The following is a 21,709-nucleotide window of genomic DNA, read 5'->3' as shown; positions in this document are numbered from 1 at the left end:
AAAATATTCATGCTGAAAAGGCCAAGAAGTTTACCATTGAGCTCTTTATGCCTAAATTGGTGTTACCAAAAACAAATTTTATAATTTGAATTGTTTGTTCCACTCCAATAAAGAAAAAAGATGTTTCCAATATATGTTAAGCAGTTCCTAGAGGTAACCCTAAGGCTGGAGTAAATAAACACTCAGAAAAGCAAAGCAGCTGCCATGATATTTCCTTTCAGTTTTGGGTGAACAAAATCAGGCTTCCAGCATGGTAGAATGTTTGCTATTCTTGGCTATCAAGCGCTATCCTACGTGGGCTACCTGGACAATCTCATCACTGATGCTTCCTCGGTACTAAGACATGGTGTTGGTAAGGTTTAGTGGGGTAACATAACTTGAGAAATGGCCTGTGTCCAAACAAATGTGACCAAACACAACAGGTGGGTCTGTGTTGTGTTGTAGGAAGTAGTGAGGTGTGTATGTCAGGTGTCCTTGTGTGCCTTCCAAATAAGTGCTCCAAAAAAAAAAATAACTAAATAGGTGCTCCATAGTATGCATTATGTTGTCACCTAATATATTACTGATTTGTAAATCCTCTATGACCTAAGGGGGAACAAGAGAAACATTGCCATTTCCACTTGTGATGAGAATTCCCCACCTTAAAGTGTCTCTCACCTTCAAGTTGGCCTCTTAATTATATATGAATTAGGATGCTGAAAGTTTTGAAAATAGTCCTATTTTAGCTTCAAAATAACAAGTTACCCTCTCCAAATCTGTGTTTGTTCCTCAGACATATATTTTTATAAAACACACATTCTTGTGTATTTTACTGCTAATTGGCCTTTAGAAAAAGTGTTATTTCCATTTCTTCTTTGTGCTTTTTACATACATCTATTGTCCATTTCATCTTAAATCAGAAACTGTGTATTTGGTCAACCAAAAGAAAAATGTTGCTTCTACCAGTTTCTAGATCAATTGTGATTCTAGTCCTGCATTTTAAGCATGAAGGTATTGCCTGACCTTTTCTCATGGTTAAACTTGTTCCTTGTCAGATAGGATACCCACTTTTGATTTTGTTTATTAAAAAAAAAAATACGAATGAGGATGTTTTGAAACAATCTTAATGTTGGATATAGTCAACAATATTTGCTCAGAGAAAATACATTTCCTGGTAATTTACCCAGATCCTGAACACAGAGACAGCAACTCTGCTGCAAATGAAATTGACAGTGTTTATGGCTGCATGGTAGCACTTGCAGCCACTTAAAGGTAATGTCTTTTAGCGGTTAGTTCAAGTTAATTAACCCCTTGGGGGTTCCTGGATATTCTTCCCTCTTCCCTCCCTATTACCTCTGCATGAAGCCATACTTAAGCCTGTCCGTGTCTACACTTGGATTTACATATTTGCAAAATGAAGCTTTTTATGATTATGAATCAGAAAAAAATTGAGGCCTGCAAGAACCAAGAGTTTCACTGAAACCAGCCATGATTGGTGGTAGCCACATTGCTTTTTATTTCTCAGCACAGAGAAAAATAGAGAAGCTTCCTTTTCCCTTGTCTAATTGCAGGGAATATTGTATTTTATAGCAATAAAATCTCGAAGAATTTTAGATACTTTGAGCAGGTGAATTAAAAGTGATTCCAGAGAGTACTGGAAAAACTTGATTTTTGTTCATAGTGGGATTCATATTTCCTGATGGGTCAATGTGGATTGTGAAAAATCAAATTCTAATGTTTGTTTTTCTTTTTTCAATGTTCATATACAGTGTTAATGTACCGAGGTGAAGCTCTTGAAGATTTCAGAGGCCCAGATTGTCGTTTTGTGAATTTTAAAAAAGGTGACCCTGTATATGTCTACTATAAACTGGCAGAGGTATCACCAGAACTTTGGGCCAGAAGTGTAAGTAAAAGTTTGACAGGTGTTATATTCTTACTTTTGATGGGTTTTTCAGCAGTATAGATTTAAATGACTGATTTCTTGGGGTCTTTGTAGAGTTAACCTAACCTCTCTGCCAGGCCCTGTGCTCCTAACATGCCTTAGGCCTGGCACAGCATAGAAAGTCAGTAGACTTTCTGAAACAGAACTGAACTGGTTGTGGTTGCTACCCCTCACATCAAGTTCCAGAAGGCTCTACACATCATAAAGGTTGTCATGGTGAAAACCTGACAATTCTTAGCTTTGTTGCTTCAAAAAGGAAGGATTCAAGGACATTAGAGTTAATCCTGTAAATTAAGTCTGAGATAGTAACTCAGGCATGCATATTTAAAGTTGATTTTTTTGTGTATTTTACCTAATCATTTGTGCTGTTTTTACTCTAAAAAAGCAGAATATTATGTTCATTATGTGCTTTTTTTTTTCTTTTTTGCAACTTCTGGGTCATCCATTTCCTGCTTTTCCTATAATCTATGCCTGAAGGTTCCCCCAGGGGTACTACTTCTAGCCAGTTGTATGGATCTTCTGATGAAAGACATGACATTGTTTATATCATGCTTTGATATTTTAAATGGGGAGATTCACTAGGAGTGACCTCATTGAGAGATTTATGAGTATTGTCCTTTTCATTTAAATGTGATATGTGGATTGTTTACTTAAAATAGTAGCAAGGGTCTTTGATGACTGTAGGAATGTTCCAGTTTAGAGACATTCCGGGTTGCATCCCTGAAAGTTCTCACCCTAAATAAAATACCACACAGCAGAAAATAAGAGTAATCCCTATGGGAAAACTAGTTTCATTTTGTTGCCATTTCTGATTCTTAGGGAATGATCTTGAAACTTGGTGCCTTTAGGTACAAACTTTATATTTAGACAGAGTCGCAGTTGCAGTACTCCATATAAAGAACCATCTATTGTTTCTTTCAAGTATACAAAATAGGATTCGTAATCTTTAAACTTGGAACTGTTTTTCCATGTACCTAAGTGGCATTTTTCATACAGTAGTCGTCTTTCTCCCCTTCTTTGAACTTTTGGATAAATGGGCTTGATTTACATTTTCTCCTGTCACATTGTAGCCTGTTAACTATGTTCATCCCTAGGACTTTTGCCATTCTGGGTGGCAGCACTCATCCTGTCTTCCTGAGGAGCCCTGCTTTCAGCACCTGACCAGAAAGGATCTTTGCCGACTGATGAGTGTTTGGGTGGCACTTTCTTTGCATTGCTCCTGTGGCATTCATTTGTCTTCTTTGCCTTCAGTCAGGTTGTGTTTTATCTTAGCTCCCTATAAAGTGAAAAACTCCGTTAGGAAAGGACCCCTGTCTAATCCATCTTCCTTTTGAATATTTCCTTTCAGGGCAGTGGCACTTAAGTACATTTGTTCTGATAGTAGCTTATGCAGAATTTGTTCTCTTGTGGCAGTTCTTTGCTCCCCACCCACAAATCAAATCAGCAGCACCTCGGCAGGGATGATGTATGGAAGCAAAATTAGGTATAAAAATTATTTCCAGTCATGAGCCTCCATGATTCTGCATCATTTTTTTTTCATATCACAAGAAATGGGATACCACCCAGTGTGTAATTATGGAGCTTTATATAATCTGTGGTCTCAATTGACACAGATTAAGAAGAGATAAATGTGTTTCCTTTCTCCATACATCTCTGTTTTTTTTTTTTCCTTTTCCAAATTTAACCTTAATAGAATTTTCATCAGAAGGGAAAAGTGTATTTCCCCTCAGACTCGCCTCTCATGTCATGAATGTTATACTTAGGAAATTAAAAACTCTTTAGTTTTCAAAATGATTCTCCTTTTGAGTTTTTAGTTTTCATTCTGCAATGTTGTTGATTTTCTAGAGTCTCAGACTTTATCTGCCAGTGATGAAGCTTTTAATTGCTCCGTCTTGTCTTATCTAATCTTCATGGCAGTATTCTACCACTAATACTGGCTCTCAGATGGTTTCTAGATATAACAAGAACATTCATGAATGGGGATATTTTAGAGTTAGTGATAAGATGCCTTTTTTAATTTTCTTTTTTGGGCGTTTGATTTGCCTATCAGTTTCCTTTAATTATTGGCAAGAATCTTCTGTTCCTTTTAGTCAGTAGTTAGTAATAAGAGTGTCTTTCTCAAGGGGAACTTTATATACCTTTTGTACACTTTATGTAACTTCATATAATTTAGCTGTTGGTGCTGAAAATAAATGGGGTTCTTTTCTGCAGAGGATTTATTTTGGGTGAAACTGAAGCTTGATATGTGGTTTAGTATGCATTATATTGAATATTATTTTCTCCCCAAGTACTTGTAAAAGTAGATTTGGAAAAAGCTAGGAAAGCATATACTATCAATACATTTGCTATAGTGGTAATACATTTTAGAGATTTTGTATTGTTTTTACTTATTAATTTTCATGACTGTTGTGTATTGGTTAAGAAAGACATAAATATTGGTTTATGAGCAATGCTACAAAATGTACAGGTAAATTCTTGCTAGAGGTTATTTGGAATTGCATTTATAACCAGCTTTGATTTATATAGTTTTAGCCATATAATATACAATAATCTCCTATGCAGATCTTTTATTTACTTCAGAAGTCTTAACTTTATATGCTCTGTGTTGAGAATTAAGCTAAATGTAAAAAAGAAAACTTCAGTGGTTGGAAATGTTGTTTTAACAGTTCTGTACTTAATTTTTATTTGGAATAATAATCTCAGTGTAATTGTTATAGCAACTTTCTTTCTTGGTTATACCATATACCTATCTATTATGTGTATATTTCCTGCCACTTCTGAGAATCGCTTATTTATATTCCTTGTACAGAATTTATTTTATATTTGTCTCCTTTGCACTATAGGTTGGCCATATTTTTCGATATTTTCCGAAAGATTTCATCAAGGTAGTTCGTGAATATACTAAAGAAGAGCTACAAATTTCAACAGTTGTAAGTTATGGATTTCTTTTTTGTTCTCAATTGTAAACTGGCTTATAAATCCACCCATTATATTCAGTTAACTGCTTCTGAAAGTTTTATAATGTGTTTATAACATTTGTGTATCAGATTTTCATTTGAAATCAGACTACCTATAAAAAAAAGTTTGAAAGGCATTCAAGGGTGATTATATTATAATCTGAGAGTTTTCTAATATATTGAAACAGATATTCTTATAGAAGGCTGTTTACTCAACTATAGGGCTTTTCTCTTCTGTTTTATATGTGAAAAATAAATAATGTAATATATTTGTACTTGGCTATTAAATTTAAGAGGTAAATAATTTCATTTTACAGGCAAAAGGAGGTATTCCAACTTGAAAACTACTCATTGGATAGTTATTAGTCATTTTAAGTATATTTAGGTTAAATTAATAAACTCTAACTTTTATACTAGGCTAGAAATACGTACTTACAAAGGTTTTCTTATTCTTAGTCATATATGGGATCATAGTCATGTTATAAATTTGGAAAAGGGGACCTGAGCATTTCAGGTGATGTTCAGTCTCAGATCTTTTAAGGCCCCAACTGCTTCCTTTATACAGCATTCCTGTATTGTGCTCTGACTTAAATTGATTTTGTGACTGAAAGGATTTCGTGTTCTAGAATTCTCACTTCAGCTGATTATTTTCTAGAGTTTTAAATTGTGTAGTAATTGATGCCCACCAACATTGAAACATCTTTGGGCAGCTCTTTGTAGTGGCTGTAGAATATGCAAGCTGCTAGGCTAGGATAGTTCTTAGATTAGATGGGGTGAATGGATAAAGTCATCCTGTTTGTTGTTGCTGTTCCTAAAATTTCTTCATAATCTCAGGGGCCATAAAATCACTTCTGTTGCTTGTTGGACTTCATTGTTGGTAAAGAGAGTTAGTTCTTGGGATTTAAGCTGTGACAGTTCACTGATTACAGAGAACTCATTTGTTTTGAACTCTGTCTTTTCATTATGTTTCCCATTACATGCATCCCTCATGGCTTAGAAATGAATGTGATGGGGAGAGGAAATCACTCATCCCTACTACATTGAACTGCCTCCCCCACCCCCAGAACCCCCACAGAATATTATGAAGATTTAATTAGGAGATGGAAATTTTAAAAAAAATTCCATTCATACTATGGCTCCATTTATATGTCAATTTGCTTACTAGTGGCAAGAAGGAAGACTAAATAAATATATAGATAGTCCTGAGAGAGGTCTTAGTGACTGTGAAACCCTGATGAAGAGGAAGGTGTATAACTTGTTGAATCTTGTTTTCAGTTTGTTCTTGTGGTAATAATAATGTGAGGAGCCTCCTTAATATCATTCTTTATTCCATCAAATGTACTTGTATCTCAGTAAGATACTTTAAAACTGATTCATCTTTCTCAATGCTGCAGGATCTTCCAGCTTCTCCTGAGCAAATGATTAAGAATTAAATTCCTGAAACATAGGTGTAGATTTTAGAGCTGGAGGATCCTACAAGTGATACCTTGCCTTTCCCTACTTATGCTCAGAGCAAATTGAGAGAGACCCAAGAGTCAGGCTGTTGGAGACCAAATTGTCACCATTTTTACTCATTATGCTTTTTAAAGAATATGACCCATGTTAAAAAAAGAAAGAAAGAAAGAATGGACTTTCTAACACTGTAGTCTAGAAAAAGACAGATTTACTCAGCCATAGAAGGAGTTAGCCAATGGGGGTTGGAGGAGGGTAATCTGGTTGACCCCAAAGATTCTTTAGAACCAATCCTGAATTTGGGAGCATGGATGAGTTTGCTTTTGTGACACTTTGTTATTGACACACTAATGTTTTCCTTTTCCTTATAGGAGACAGATTTTGTCTGTTTTGATGGTGGAAGACATGATTTTGATAATTATAGTGTAGAAGAACTTCTAGGATTTTTGGAATTGTATGATTCTGCAGATGAAGATTCTGAGAAAGCTATAGAAAAAGTGGAACAATTTCCTGAAGTCTCCCAGGATGTTGAACCTGAACCTAAACCAGTAGTAGCAAACTCAGAGCAAATTGAAAGTGCATTCTCAGAAAACACTATGGATCTTGAGGAACAATTTCTGGCTCAGAAGAACCATCCTCATGCAGATAGGCAAACAGATAATGCTCAAGGTGAACAAACTTCATTTGAACCCTTTGAAGAAATACTACAAGATGAATTGAAAGTGCAAGAAAGTGAAAACAACAATATCAGCAACAGTTCTCAGGTCTCAAATGAACAGAAGACTAATGCTTATACACTTTTGAAAAAAGAAATGACATTAGACTTGAAAACCAAATTTGGCTATACTGCTGATGCACTTGTGTCTGATTATGAGACGACCAGACTGGTGACTTCATTAGACGAAGATTTTGATGATGAGGAATTGGGTGCTGATTATTATGCATTTGATAAGGAAGAAGAGGAGAATGAGGAAAGCTTTGGGGAGCTCCCATTACTAACCTTTATAAGTGAAGAAGGCATGAAATTCTCAGTGGAGTTTGGAGTGGAGAAATATTCAATAGGTGAAGAGCAAAATTCAAATGAAGAAGATAAGGTTGAGGTAACTCTGCCCCCAGGCATCAAGGATGATAAAAATATACTGACAACCTTGGAGGATACTTTATATATTGGCACAGGTGGTGATGAGAAAACAGATATGATGGATTTGTGGAATTCTTATTCAGAAGAAGAAAAAGAAGATGAGGAAGCTTTAGTTCCAGACAGAAAACAGAAGAAACCACAAGCAGCAACAGATTATATTTATCCTGAAAGTGCAAAATATGGTCTTTCTGTGGAAACCTCTAAGACAGATAATGATGAAGAGCCAAAAGTGGACATCGAACTTCATATTAAAGGAAAAGAGACAGATGTTCAGGAGCCTAAGAAGCACCTGATGCAAGATGTTTCAGAATTAGAGGATGAGAAGATAGAAGGGATGATTGCATATACTTCTCCCCAAAGCAATAAGCTCAGCTCATTGCCAGCTGTTGAAAAGGGCAAGGACACATTAAAATCAGCCTTTGAAAACAATGAGAATGACCTAAAAGAAGCAGTTATCCATATCTCAAAAGAAGTGAATGAAGAACTCTCTTCACCTGGAGAGAAGATTGTGGAAGATAGCTTAGAGAATAAATCTCTACATAAAGCTGTAGGGAGTCTGATGACCCAAGAACAGAGTAAACCACCAGAATCCTTGGGTATTGCAACATTCCTGGGAGATAATCAAAATGATGCATCCAAAGATGGAATGGAGGAGCCAGGTTCAGTAAGTACACCAATCCTGCACATAGACTCAGTGGAGCAAAAACCTCAGGAAATTAAAGAGGGACTAGTTCTGAAAACTGAAAATCAATCTGGATTCTCCTCTCCAGATGGAATTGGTTTGTTAAGAGAACCGGAAGAAGAGGTCCCCAGTCCCGGAAAAAACCTTTCTTGGCAACAAGAAAGAGATGTGATTGTTACAGTTAGTCATGTAAATGAGAAGATAGGGCTTTCCAAGGACGAGGGTAAAGAGCAGTCCTCGGCTGAAGAATTGATTCAGCATAAGGCAACACAGGGGACACAGGAAATTAAAAAAACAGAGCAAACTGACGAGGTAGAAGTACCGAGTCTCCATACCAAAAGGCCAGCAGCAGTAGAGGAGGATTATTATCCCCCTGAAGAGCTACTGGAGGATGAAAATGTTGTAAGTGCAAAACAGTCAAAAGAAAAACATTCTGGGATTCAGAATGTTAACCAGCACGTTCTTGAGAAAGCAATTTTAGAGACTATCAATCCTGATCTAGAAACCAAAGAAAACAAACAAGAAACGAGTATAATTTGGGAGATTTTTAAGAAAAGTGAAACCACAGCCAAAAGGGTAGACATGATGGACAAGGAACGAGGTGATATGGAAATGGGAAAGGAGGAAAGTCCTCTGGCAGATGAGGAAGCCCAGGGACTCTTTGACGGAAGTGATGAGGAAAACACTCAGACTTCATGGATAAGTGAAGTATTTCAGGATAAAGATTCTGACGATCTTGAAAAAGACAACCCTAAGGAACATCTGAACACTTCAGGGTCTACAGAAAAGGCTACTGGAAAAGAAATCTCAAAAGAGGACCTTGAGGACATAGGGCATATCACAGACACAGAAAGCCAGGGTCCTGCTTCTGCAGACCTTGAAGATGATATACTTCCACAGAGTCCACATATAGCCCTAAAGCCAGAGCTTAGCGATCAGGAGGAAGACTTGCCCATAATCCGCAGCTTCTTTACAGAACAAAAGTCCTTGCAACGCTTCCTGAAGTACTTTGATGGCCAAGAACTGGAAGCCATGTTGCAGGAAATGTCATTAAAGCTGAAGTCGGCACAGCAGGAGAGCCTGCCCTATAATGTGGAAAAAGTTCTAGATAAGGTCTTCCGTGCCTCTGAGTCACACATTTTGAGCGTAGCAGAGCAAATGCTTGATAATCGTGTGAATGATATTAGAGACATAGGAATAAAGGAAAGTAACATATTTGAAGAGGCTGCCGTGCTGGATGATATCCAATACTTGATCTATTTTGTGAGGTACAAGAACTCCACAGTGGAGGAGACTGCTTCATTGATAACAGCGCCTCCTCTAGAGGAAATCTGGGCTAAAGCTGAAGGTAAATAACTGCCTGCGACTTGAGCTGGAGAAAAGGAGTTGTTCCATCCAGGTGTTTTTGTGTATTATTGTAAAGTTCTGTTCAGTTTCCATGTGCCTAAAGGAGAAAGAAGGCTGACTCAGGAGCCCCATATGTTCCTTTATTCATTCTTTGGGGCTAGAGCATGAAAGGACATTGCTTATTCATTTTTTCCTTTAGGACAGTTGGGATTGGTTAGCATGTTCAAAGAGAAATTTTATAAAAAGCTAAAGAGAAAGATATAAATGAGAAACTAATGCACAAAAGTAGACCTGTTAACAGTACAGATTTTATGTTAAAATTATAAAAGGGCTTTATTAAACATAATTTCTTAATCATAAAATATCTGTACTAGATCATGTGGGTGTGGAGTGACTAGCATAACTTTTTTTTTTTTAGAATTTAATCTCTTTTTATGTAGTGCTGAGGATCGAACCCAGTGCCTCACCTGCACTAGGCAAGTGCTCTGTCACTCAACCCTAGCCCTAGAATAACTTTTAATGGATAGCTTGCCTGAATTCCCCTCCCCAGCATTTATTTTTTGTGGATACCATGCTATTTCCAGTCTCTTGGGGGAGAGGTCACTTATTCTGGTTTTACTCCACTGGGTTCTAAGGTCCTTGCATGCATATTAATCAAGGATGGAACCAGGATGACAAGCCTTATAATGTAGTGCTTGACACATAGAAGCCTTTCAATTAAATATTCGTCAAACTGACAATGAGCCAATATCCTGATGAAAGCTTTCTGTTTCCTGGTTTCATATTTGATCATCTCTATCTATTGTTTTTCAAAATGAAATATTTCAACTGAGAGTATATGATAAGAATTTCAGAAGGACATAAAGCCATTGGAAAAATTTACTTCCCAAGAATGCTATTTTTACCTGATAATTTGGGGAAGAAAACAGTTGTACATTTAATCAAAGCAGATATATTTTGGATAAGAATGCAAAGTACAAGTGAATGTTCAGGGTAGAATATGAAGCTGTAAAGAGATAATCTTTGCTCTGGATCCTATTGGTCTATGTCCTGAGCTCAGGAAGGAGATAGGTTCACCATTTGGCTCCTAGGTTACTTTGAACATATTTGAAAGGCACATTAGCAAGCTAGACTTACGGAATTCCCTTCTCTATACTGGCTCGGTGAGACCAGCACACTTGTAGATGAAAGAGTTCCTGTTATTTCTGAGCAGAATAGACATTTCACATTTTTGTTCTGGACCAGAATTCTCTTCTGCACATTTATTCATGTGGGTGTATGTTGGTTTGCCAAGGGAAGGTAAGTTATTGAAGCCTCTATCATAAATGTATTTGTTTATAAAATACTTTGGATTAAAGGCTTCTTTATAAATTTGACTGTATAGTTTAGTCATCCTTTAAATGGGATGATAACAATTAACCCTCCCATATCCTTGCCCAGTTGTTCTCATGGGCGCATGCCAGGACATGGAGGGCAGTGTTGAGGTTTCTGGAGCTGTGTGCTGAGGGGGAGTGCTGATCATTGTGCTTAAGTGGGGGTAGATACTGTCATCCAGCTGGCTCAATGCATTCTTCTCCCCTGTAGAGATGCAGCCACCCCATGAAGATGATTTTCCTAAAGAGAACACAAATCATCTTAATAGAAATCTTCATGAAGAGCCTCGCCTCCTGAGTCATCATTTAAATATGAACCATCCTGAAGAGCCCAGCCTCTTGAGTCAACCTGTGACTGAGGACATGGGTGTCTTAGAAGTGTCTCAGATCCCAAATACTGAGAAAGTAGACCCAGGTAAAGCTTGCCAATTTTTCTCTACAAAGTAGAGGCATTATCATAATGAAGGCTTTCAAGGATATTTGTTGCCAAAGGTACAAAATAGAGCAGAGAGTGATATAGGTACATGTGAGTTCAAAAAAAAATCTCTTAAGTGAGAGAAAATCAAGAATAAAGATGACTAGAAATCAAAAATAGGCCAGAGACTGTAACTCACCTAAAAGCAAATGTTTAGCTATGACTAGCTTGTGTAAACCATTTACAACTAAAATATTATTTTTCAAAGGCCTTATGCTATAAAACTGTAATTTTCCACCAGACCAACAGCACCAGAAACTCTGGGGGTGGGACCCACAATCTGTGTTTAGCAGGCCTTCCAGGAAAGTCTGGCCTGGTACAAGTTAGCTTGAGAATCACTGTTCGTAGTCTCATAAATTCTGTGTTTTTTCCCTTTTCTTCTAAATGGAATGTAATATACCTCAAGTCCTGTTTTGACTTGCTTCCTGGACATGGTAATTAAACTTTTTCAAATGCAGTCAATGGTCCAGATCTTTATACTATATACTTACATGAAACAGTACAGAACTGCAATCCATTTTAGACTGACACTTATGAATACTTCATCATAGTACACAGTATCCAGTGGGAGGTGAGAAACAATTTTTCAAAAAAATCCCCAATAATGGCATCAACAGCATTCTATTTTTGTGTTGCTCACTCTCATTTTATCAGTAAATTAGATGATGACTAATTGTTTTATTTTCTCCATCCAGTATGGTGCTATGAAGCCATAATTACTGTATTTTGTGTTTTTAAAGGTTCTGGTCTGTAAGCATAGCTATAGCATTATCCTGCACCAGTGCAGGGCTTAGCAGCACTGATCCTGACCCCCCACATCTGCACACAGAGTGTAGGAGAACTCATAGCAGGGGGGGATTCAGTTAATTTGAGAAGGAATAACATATCAGTTCTCCCATTTTCCAGAAGACATTGCATCCATATATGAACACTACTGACTTATGAACTGTGTTTAACTCCATAAGGTTCTGAAAATGAATAACGCATCATTAAGATTTGTTATTTTCATGCTCCAAAACTTTCAAGATTAGGGAAAACTTGGCTTACAAAATTAAGCATGAATTATTTCCCTGGCCTTTTAGGTTCCACCACAAAATGATGTCAATCACCTTTATAGGTAAAATCTTCCCAAATGTCATTTAATGCGTCTCAGGTGCTGAGATGCTGAGCCAATGGGCAGACTTCACCAGCAGTCAAATTCATAGACCAATAGTGAATGGAGGGCCTGGGGTTGTAGCTCAGTAGTAGAGTGCTTGTCTAACATGTGAGGCACTGGGTTTGATTCTCAGCACTGCATACAAATAAATAAAATAAAGGTCCATCAAAAACTAAAAAAAAATTTTAAAAAGTAGGCAAAAGCTTAAAAAAATAGTGGCGAATGGAATCGGCGGACACAACATCTTTTTTTTTTTTTTTTTTTGTATGTGGTGCTGAGGATCGAACCCTGGCCGCACGGCCAGACGAGCGCATTACCGTTTGAGCCACATCCCCAGCCCAACTGGTTCAACTTCTTAATAACTGCATGTTGGACTCCTAGCTGTTTAATCAAACATACTCCAGGCTCATGTAACTCATACTGAAATTCCACCCCTACAAGCTCTCAGGTCTAACTGGAATTCTACCTCATTCACAGAGCCTCAATGCAGGTCTGTACCCAATTGTCTTTAGTCTCTCTTGGTATTACTGTGTTCTTTTTAAATAGCTGTCATCTGTCCACTCAATAAATAGTTGTTGAGTATCTCTGCCAGGTGCCAGATGCTGTGTTAAGCCTTGGCTCATTCCACCTGTAAATCTGCAAACCAAGACTCCCTCTCTTTCAGCTTTCCTAAAATTTTTAACACAAAGTTTCACCAGCACTAAATCCATGTTTGTTGAATGTGACCCTGTCTATATATCTCTGGTTTTAAAAATTTTCCTTTAGTAAATATTGTTCTGGTAGCAGTTGTATGGCCATGGAAGTAGTGGAGAGTAGACTGGAGATAGTTCATTTTATAATTGAAGGGTCTGACAGCTCTAATTAGGATTTTGAAGTTTTTTTCTCTGTGTTAATTGTCTTTAGGAGAGCCACATATTCCAGGCACTGTGACTCATATATTTAGTGAAACACTCGATGAATATTGAAACTGAAGAGAGACAATTCTTATTCTATAGCATAAAATAAAATAGCCATTTCCCCTTTCAATTTTAGAGCTACTTATAACAGAAGGTACTCCTGTTGATGATGCTGATACAGAAGAAAAACTAAAGGAGATAAAGGTGGAAGAGCCAGCAGATGCCACCCTTTTGGACAACATGCTTTCCTTGTTATATTCATACTTGCTTTATTTCACTAAGATGGTAAGTTTGACATAGTTTCTTCAATTAGAATGTTGATTATTTATTAGTTTTTAAGTGGCTTCTGGTCATGAAGTGAAGAACTTAAAATGTCTTTATGAAAATGATTCCTGACCCTTTGAGTAGATAGCTCCTAAAACAAAAGCCATAGGGGTGTGACTTAATGCCTACTTAGTTGAGCATATGAGGAAGATTTGCTGTCTACCAAGGCTGGACATTTGTACACCTGTAAAAACTTGGTTCTTCCCCTCAGAACCTTTCGTTCTTGAAACACAGTAAGATAATGGCAGAAAGAGAGGTATTTATTTGATGGTAGAACATTATTGTTCATAAATGCATTTATTATGGTTGGAAGGGTGATCAATAAGGTCAGAAAGTAGTTGAGATGTGTTTGAAGCACAGGCAAAGGGCAAACAGGAGTGTGACATGTGGTTTGTTGTTGATTAGACAGGCTGGGGTGGAGGATGGTGGGGGAAGCTGGCAGTCAGAAGAAATGTGTTCAGAGAAATGGAAACATGAAGAAAAGGATATTTGGGGAGGCCAGGAGAATGTGAATAGTTGGTGTTGTATAAAGTGTGAAGTTGGAGGGGAATGGTCTGTTGGAGAGGCCAGCAAATCTTAAAGGAAGTCATGAGCCAAAGTAGCATTAGACCATTAATAGTGGGGATCCTTAGAAAGTTTTAAGAATGAAAGGAATTAGGTTAGATCTGTTTCTTAGAAAGAGTCACTTAAGGCTGACCTTTCTAAAGAAAATCATGATCCAAACAAGACATTTAATCTGCCTAGAAGCTTATCTAAGCATTTTAGGACTTACCTCCCCCTCATGGTATTTGTTGATGTTGGACTTTTAGAGTTTAATTATAGGAATGAGAAAGCTTTTAGAGCTTGGAGGTGAAGATGGTCCTAGGGCCATTGTGACAGTAATCCTTCTCAACTGAAGTTGTTCCCTGTAGGTTGTGTTATTTCAAGACTTGTGTAAGAAAAGTGATGTTGTTGTTTTCCTTGTAAAATGTATAGATTTTGTAGCCAGGTAGATCTGGTTTCAAATCCCAAGGTTATCATTTAGAAGTTTGGGCAAATAACTAAACTTTTGAATATCAGATTCCCCATCTGAAAAATGTAGATAATGCTTACTCCAATCATAAGAATTAAATGATTTGACAAGGTAAAGTGTCTGGTGAGGTGTCTGGCATTTTGTAGGGTTTTACCCCCACGCACCCCCTAATTCTCATGTAGCCAGTCAGAGGTGGTATAAAGACAATGAATACCTGGGGAGGAAAGGCCACCAGGGTGGAAAAGATGTGATGGGGAGAAATGAATCATTTTTCAGTTGGCTCCATGTTTGTTCATGGTGGTGGCAGCCACCTGGGTAAGGAGTATGTACAAGCCAGGCAGTTAGAATAATGATATTTCCAGTGATTAAAGCCCAGTCTTCCACAGTCATAATTTGATTATCAGAATGAATCAACATCACTTGGAAAGTTTACAGCCTCACGATATGGGAAGGATTTCTTTATTCATATTTTTAGGTATGCACAGAGCCCTCCTCTAGGTCTAGGTCGGGGTACACGAATGTGGTGCAGGTATGCTCAGTGATTTTGCAGTGATAGGTAAGACATTGATGTGAGTGGCAAAGAAGAGGCACAATGTTATGAGACTGATTTGAAAGGAGCCTTCAAAAAGGCATTTTGATGTCCCAGTATGTACAGGACATTGTGCGAGGACTAAAAGAGTCTAACAGGTGTAAGGCATGATTGTGATTTTTGAAAGTCTTAAGAAAAGGACTTAACAAATATATGCAAAAATTATGAACAAGTCAATGTAAAATCTTAAACAAGTAGTATGATATCTGATAGGACTGGAGAGTAATAGGCTCTGATGTGTTTGGGAGATGTTCACCAATCAGATTCATTGATCAATGGAATCTTAGTAGAATCTTAGTGTTAGAAGAAACCTTGGAAGGCTGTTAGTCTAGTTTCTCACTCATTGGTGTAATTTTCTTTACTGTGGTCCTGACGAGTAGTTATGAGGCCTCTACACCAGTATTTCCTAGCATGAGTCACTCTCTTACAAGGCTATATGTTCTTCTGTTGTCTAGTTCATCCTTGTATTGACTCCAAATTTTCCTCCACATGATTTCCTCTATAAAATTGAATTCTTTTCTACATAGAAATCCTTTAAATATTTGAAGTTATATCTTAATTTAAAAATTATTTTTAGTATTTTTATCATGGAAACTTTCAAATAAGAGAAGAGAGAATAGTAGGGGACTATAGGTAACCATAACATACTGTACATTTCAGAATACTAGAAGAAAAGATTGTGAAAGTTTTACCATAAATGATGTTTGAGGAGGTAGATATATTTAACCTGATTTAAACTTTACATAGTGTATACATGCATCAAAATTTCATGTTACCTACTTCAATAATTATAATGTTTATTTCTATGTACTAATTAAAAAATAAATGTAATTAGAAAAGCTTTAAAGAAAAGCATAGAGAATAGTATAATGAACCCACGGGCCATCACCCAACTTAACAGTAATTCCTTGATAGCCAATATCAGTGAGTTTTTTTTAATTTGTTCTAATTGGTTATACATGATAGCAGAATGCATTTCGATTCATTGTACATAAATGGAACAAAACTTTTCCTAGTTGTACACAACACGTGTAGTAGTCCTACATGTACCTCGGGTAATGAAGTTCATCTCATTCCACCATCTTTCCTATCCCTATGCCCTCTCACCTGTCCTACCTCCCTTTGCCCAATCAAAGTTCCTCCATTCTTTCCATGCCCCTTGCCACCCACCTCACCCCCATTATGGGTCATCATCCACTTTCGGAGAGAACATACAGTTTTTGGTTTTGGGGATTGGCTTACTTCCCTTAGCCTGATATTCCCATTCACCCGCAGATGCCATAATTTTTTTCTCTTTTAATGCTATAAGTAACATTTCATTTTGTATATGTACCACAGTTTCTTTATCCATTCATCTGTTGAAGAGTTGTTTCCACAAAACTATGGAATGCTTCACAAATGTGGTTGTCATCCTTGCTCAGGGACCATGCTAATTTTTTCTGTATTGTCCCAATTTTAGTATATGTGCTGCCAAAGCAATCACACTCTGAGTTTTAACAAATGTAGATACCTATGTAAAAACTACCATAATCAAGATATAGAACAGTTTTTTCACTAGAAAAGGGGTTTCCTTGGGATCCTTCCCAGTGAGTTCCTTCACCACCTGTTCCAGGCAACCACTGATAACTTTTTTTTAAACTATAGATTCATTTTTCCTACAGTACTATTTCATATGTATGCCCCTATAAGTGGACTCATATCTAGGAGTGCAATTGCCTCCTACGTCTAATGTATGTTTTTATCTTATGTGATACTGTCAAGCCATGCTAATAAATGACCACAATCATTTTATACTTCCACCAGCAATTTAGGAGACTTCCACTTGACTTCATCTTCACTAGCACTTGGGCCATTCTAGTGGGTATGTCTTTGTGAGTTTATTTCCTGATAATTAATGATATTGAGTGAACTTTTTTTTTTGAGATAGGGTCTCACTAACTTGCTTAGGCTCTTGATAAGTTGCCAGCCTCAAACTTGGGATCCTCCTACCTCAACCTTCTGAGCTGCTGGGATTACAGACATGTGCCATCATGCCTGGATCAAATACTTCTTCATGAGCTTGTTGACCATAGTGTTTTTGTATGTCAACTCTCTCTGGCTAGCTGGAATCCAGACTTCTCCCAGCTCAGTGACAACTGTGGGATTGGTTAGCTTATAGTTGTTCTTGGCCCTTGCAGGTACTGCTTAGAATGTAGCCCCAAACTCAAGACCACCTCCATGCAGATTTCTGGAACTCTCTTTCTTTGTGGCTCCCATCTTTCTGGTAGTTTTCTCTACATGTTTTTGGCTGCTTAATCTCCTGGAACTCTGGTCTCTTTCTCCTCAGTGAGACTGTTAGGCCCCATTTGGGTTCCCCTTCCCAAACTGAGGTCTAGAGGGTGCCTCAAGGTAGAATGCTCACCTATTTGTTCTCCTTCTCTTAGGGGTGACAGTTGCATGTCCCTTGTGGCTTTCTATCTGAAAAATAGCTCTTTAAAAATATATTTTGACTGTGCATGGTGGCACATGCCTTAATATCCTAGTGACTCAGGAAGCTGAGAGAGAATCATGAGTTCAAAGCCAGCCTTAGCAAAAGTGAGGTTCTAAGTAACTCAGTGAGACCCTGTCTCTAAATAAAATACAAAATGGGGCTGAGACTGGGGATGTGGCTCAGTGATCAAGTGCTCCTGAGTTCAATCCCTGGTACCAAATATATATATATTCCAACTTTCTGGTTGCTTTCAGTGGGAGAACAAGTCTCATATAAGTTAATTGATTTCTCCTTTTGTTGTAACTTTTTGCAATAATTGAAAAAATATGTTTGTGGGACTTCTAGGATATATTGTAGTTTTGGTGAATAAATGACATCCCCCTGGTACAACAATTTAACCTGTTTTCTCTATTGCCTTTTTTTTTTTTTTTTTTTTTTTTTGGTGGTGCTGGGATTGAACCTCGGGCTCCATGCATTCTAGGCAAGTGCAGAGCTAACAACCTCAGCTTCTCTCTGTTGCTTTATATTTCTTGGAAATTCATAGTCAGGTTTAGGTTCAATTCTTTTTCTAATGAAAACTTAATAGGAAATATTGCATTGACATATGCATATCCTCTCCTTTGATGTTGACTACTAGTCAACAGTGACGTTGGTGAGATTTGCTAATATATTATAGGTTGCAAAATAGCAATGGTCTGAGTTGCTGGATTTTTCTTTCTTCATTTAAAGGATGGGATGCCTACACAAATAAAAATATGATTATTCTTTTTTTTGGGGGGGGGTATTGGGAATTAAACTCAGGGGCATTTGGCTAGTGAGCCATATCCCCAGCCCTATTTTGTATTTTATTTATATACAGTGTTTCACTGAGTTGCTTAGCAATTCCCTTTTGCTGAGGCTGACTTTGAACTTGCTATCCTCCCTCCTCAGCCTCCCTAGCTACTGGGATTACAAGTGTGTGCCACGGCGCCTGTCTATGATTGATTATTCTTTACACAGTTATTTGGTTTGTATAGTTAAGGCAGGAGATAAATATTTGATTCCTTTTCTTTATTTAAACACTTTTCAGAATAGTAAGGTATTCTTCTAGCTTATCAAATGATACCCAAAGGGGCTTGAAATCTTTTTATTGTTTCATTGTTTTTATTTGTTGCCATAAAATTAATTAGTTCTTTCATATATTTAAGTTTTTGTCTTAAATAAATTTTTTAAATTATAAAAACCAGGTTATCTAAAAGAAAAGAATGATCCAGAGGGATTCTAGCCAGGTGTTAGACAATGTGATGATATAGGGCCTGTTACAAACTGGAAAATTTAAAGTATGCTCAATTTAAAGTATTTAGATTCAGGCTGGGGTTGTGGTTCAGTGGTAGAGCGCTTGCCTAGCATGCATGAGGCGCAGGGTTAGGGTTAGGGTTAGGGTTAGGGTTAGATGGTTAGGGTTAGGGGTTCGATCCTTAGCACCATATAAAAACAAAATAATGTGTCCACCTGAAACTAAAGATACATAAATAAATTTTTTAAAAAAGTATTTAGATTCATTATACTTGAAAACACTGCAAGTGAACAAAAAATATGAGACTGTCAGTATCCTTTCTCTTGAAGAAACTATTGGAAAATATTGAGGAGGTGGATTTCTGACGAGGAGGTTGGTTTAGAATTGCCATGATTCTTTGTGACTGTTTTGTTATAAATTTAAGGTTTCCAATTTCTTCTAATTTTTCTGTTTCAGCTGTTTACTACATTGCCTGATGAGTATCAACCTGGGCCTGATTTTTATGGACTACCATGGGAGCCTGTAGTTTTCACTGTATTCTTTGGATTGGTATCCTTTGTCATTTTCTTTTGGAGAACTGTTCTTGTTGTGAGTAAATTAACTTACTTATACCTTAGCACATAAGCACAAGGATTATTTTATATAGTCACTGCCCCCCCCACTTTTTTTCCTTTTCAGTTGCTAAAACACAAATTAGTGGTTTAAGTCAAACTAACCTTATAAAATAATTTAGTGTGGGTGCAGTTGGTAGAACTGGTAATTCTTACAGCCATCCTGACCAGTAGTTTCATACGTATCATAAGTCTTAAAAGTGGGATAAAAGATGGGATAGGTTAGATAAATATCCTTTTATGTAGCATATATGTCTAGTAATCTATATTAAAGAAATAACTATGCTTTGAAGATTTTGGTAATGTTTTTCAGTGGAACAGTGTATTAGATTGAAGACTTAGCACAACATAATTCATTTAGGGGATATTATATGTTCGCTTAATGGAATAGTAGGCAGATTTATCTATTTCAAAGCTTTGAGGTACAGAAAATGCTCACAATTAAATGTGAAGTGGAAAAAAAAGCAGAAACTAAGATTTAAATGTTGATGAACTGTATGTTAATATAAACACATATAAACAGGGGGAAATGCTACAAAGAAATACAGTAATATGAGAAAAAGGAGATAAGATAATTTTTCCAGTCTTTTATATATATTTTTCCCAGATTTTATGATTTGATCATATGTTCAGAAAATACCTTTTTATTTGGAAGTATAGATTATGTGTTGTCCAAAAATCCATTAAATGTTTTGTTCATTAAGTCTTTTTTTTCTGAGCAGAATTAGTCTATCTCTGTGTATGTGTGTACATATATGTATAAGCGTATATATATAAGCTTATACATACATATGTGTGTACTGTAGGTCATTCTGTTTCATAGTTATTTAACATAATTGGAAGAAAATTATTTTAGGTAAATGGACTTTGCATATGAAAAGCCTAACAGTTAAAGAGGCCAAAAGCATTGGATACAAATCTTTTCAAATCTGAGTGTTCTTTTTTTGATTTCTTAATTATATCAGACATATCATTGTTAAGATAAGTTTCCTCTCCTTGTACAATGGAGTGTAAGATCTCTTAAAAAGCATTCCCTTCTTAAATAGAAGAATCGTTTGCCTGGATTCCTGTGAGGAATTTTCACAGTTCAATCTCATTGAACTTTTTCTCAGCTAAAAGGAAAAAGGAAATAGAAGGATAAAGAGAAGGGAAAAACATGAAAACCCTTTATATTTCTTTCTTGTTTCTTTCATTTCAAGAAAGAAACAATACCTGTTTCTCTTTTCACTAGGTTATGTGGGATCTGGTTCCTAGCTGTTGCTCCTCAGTTTCAGCATTTGACTTTGGAGCTTTAGTCTCTTCCTTAGATGACCACTTTTATGCTACTTCCCATTTTCTTCTATTGTCATTTTGAGTAAAAGGTTAGCAAGGCTATGACATTAAAGAAATGCCATTTCTTTCTGTGTTGGAGTTTTCTGAATGCAATTTCCTATTACGAAGATCCCATGGATGATCCATGGACACATCTGAGTATTCCATCACCATTTATAACATTTGAAAGGACAAGTATATGCTAAGTTACAAAGAAATTTAGTGATGTTTTAAAAAAAAAATTCTGCTTAGGTTTTATTGTCAGGCAGTTTATTGCTGTCTTTAGGAAATGATTGTTTTTGTCCTTTCCAGAATATCTTAATTGTCATTTCTCTTGTTGCTTGTGCATTTTCTTCTAGCAGTCTTCCCTTTCAGATTTCTTGCTATATATTTAGTGGTTTGTAGAAACAAGATGATGTAGCCTATTAGTTTCTAAATTCAGCCAATAGCCAAATTTAAATTGGAGTTCTAAGATGTTTTCTGGTGAGTGAAAGTGGCATATCTTAGTACAAAGATTATGCCTTTAATATTGTTTCCTCAAATTCCTTTTGAATAGTCATTGTTTCTAGACTTTATCCTGGTTATTTAGAATTCTCAAGTAAATGATTTTGAGTACACACACACACACACACACATACACACACACATCTTTACTGTGAAATAAGGTACATATCTTAGTGTTTTTATGTCAGAGCCTATTTATGAAATATAACTAC

General features: G+C 36.7%; 1 protein-coding gene and 1 non-coding gene across 2 annotated transcripts in view; one reads left to right on the top strand and one right to left on the bottom strand.

The window, feature by feature from the left end:
• The window catches only part of LOC143386333 (transport and Golgi organization protein 1 homolog), a 39,406-nt gene that overhangs the window by 1,198 nt on the left and 16,499 nt on the right, over positions 1–21,709 (top strand). Inside the window, exons 2-7 of the mRNA XM_076841499.2 lie at positions 1,749–1,882; positions 4,765–4,851; positions 6,702–9,501; positions 11,085–11,288; positions 13,537–13,685; positions 19,528–19,659. Of these exons, the coding sequence (XP_076697614.2) occupies positions 1,749–1,882; positions 4,765–4,851; positions 6,702–9,501; positions 11,085–11,288; positions 13,537–13,685; positions 19,528–19,659 (3,506 nt within the window). The remainder of the gene's footprint in view (positions 1–1,748; positions 1,883–4,764; positions 4,852–6,701; positions 9,502–11,084; positions 11,289–13,536; positions 13,686–19,527; positions 19,660–21,709) is intronic.
• Positions 16,702–16,808, bottom strand: LOC143386367 (U6 spliceosomal RNA). Its single transcript, XR_013089576.1, has one exon. It is a non-coding gene; the product is annotated as a U6 spliceosomal RNA (small nuclear RNA).

This window comes from Callospermophilus lateralis, unplaced genomic scaffold (assembly GCF_048772815.1).
Source record: "Callospermophilus lateralis isolate mCalLat2 unplaced genomic scaffold, mCalLat2.hap1 Scaffold_101, whole genome shotgun sequence".
Taxonomy (NCBI): Eukaryota; Metazoa; Chordata; class Mammalia; order Rodentia; family Sciuridae; genus Callospermophilus; species Callospermophilus lateralis.
Note: the sequence above shows the minus strand (reverse complement) of the source record. Positions and strands in the feature narration are given on the sequence as shown.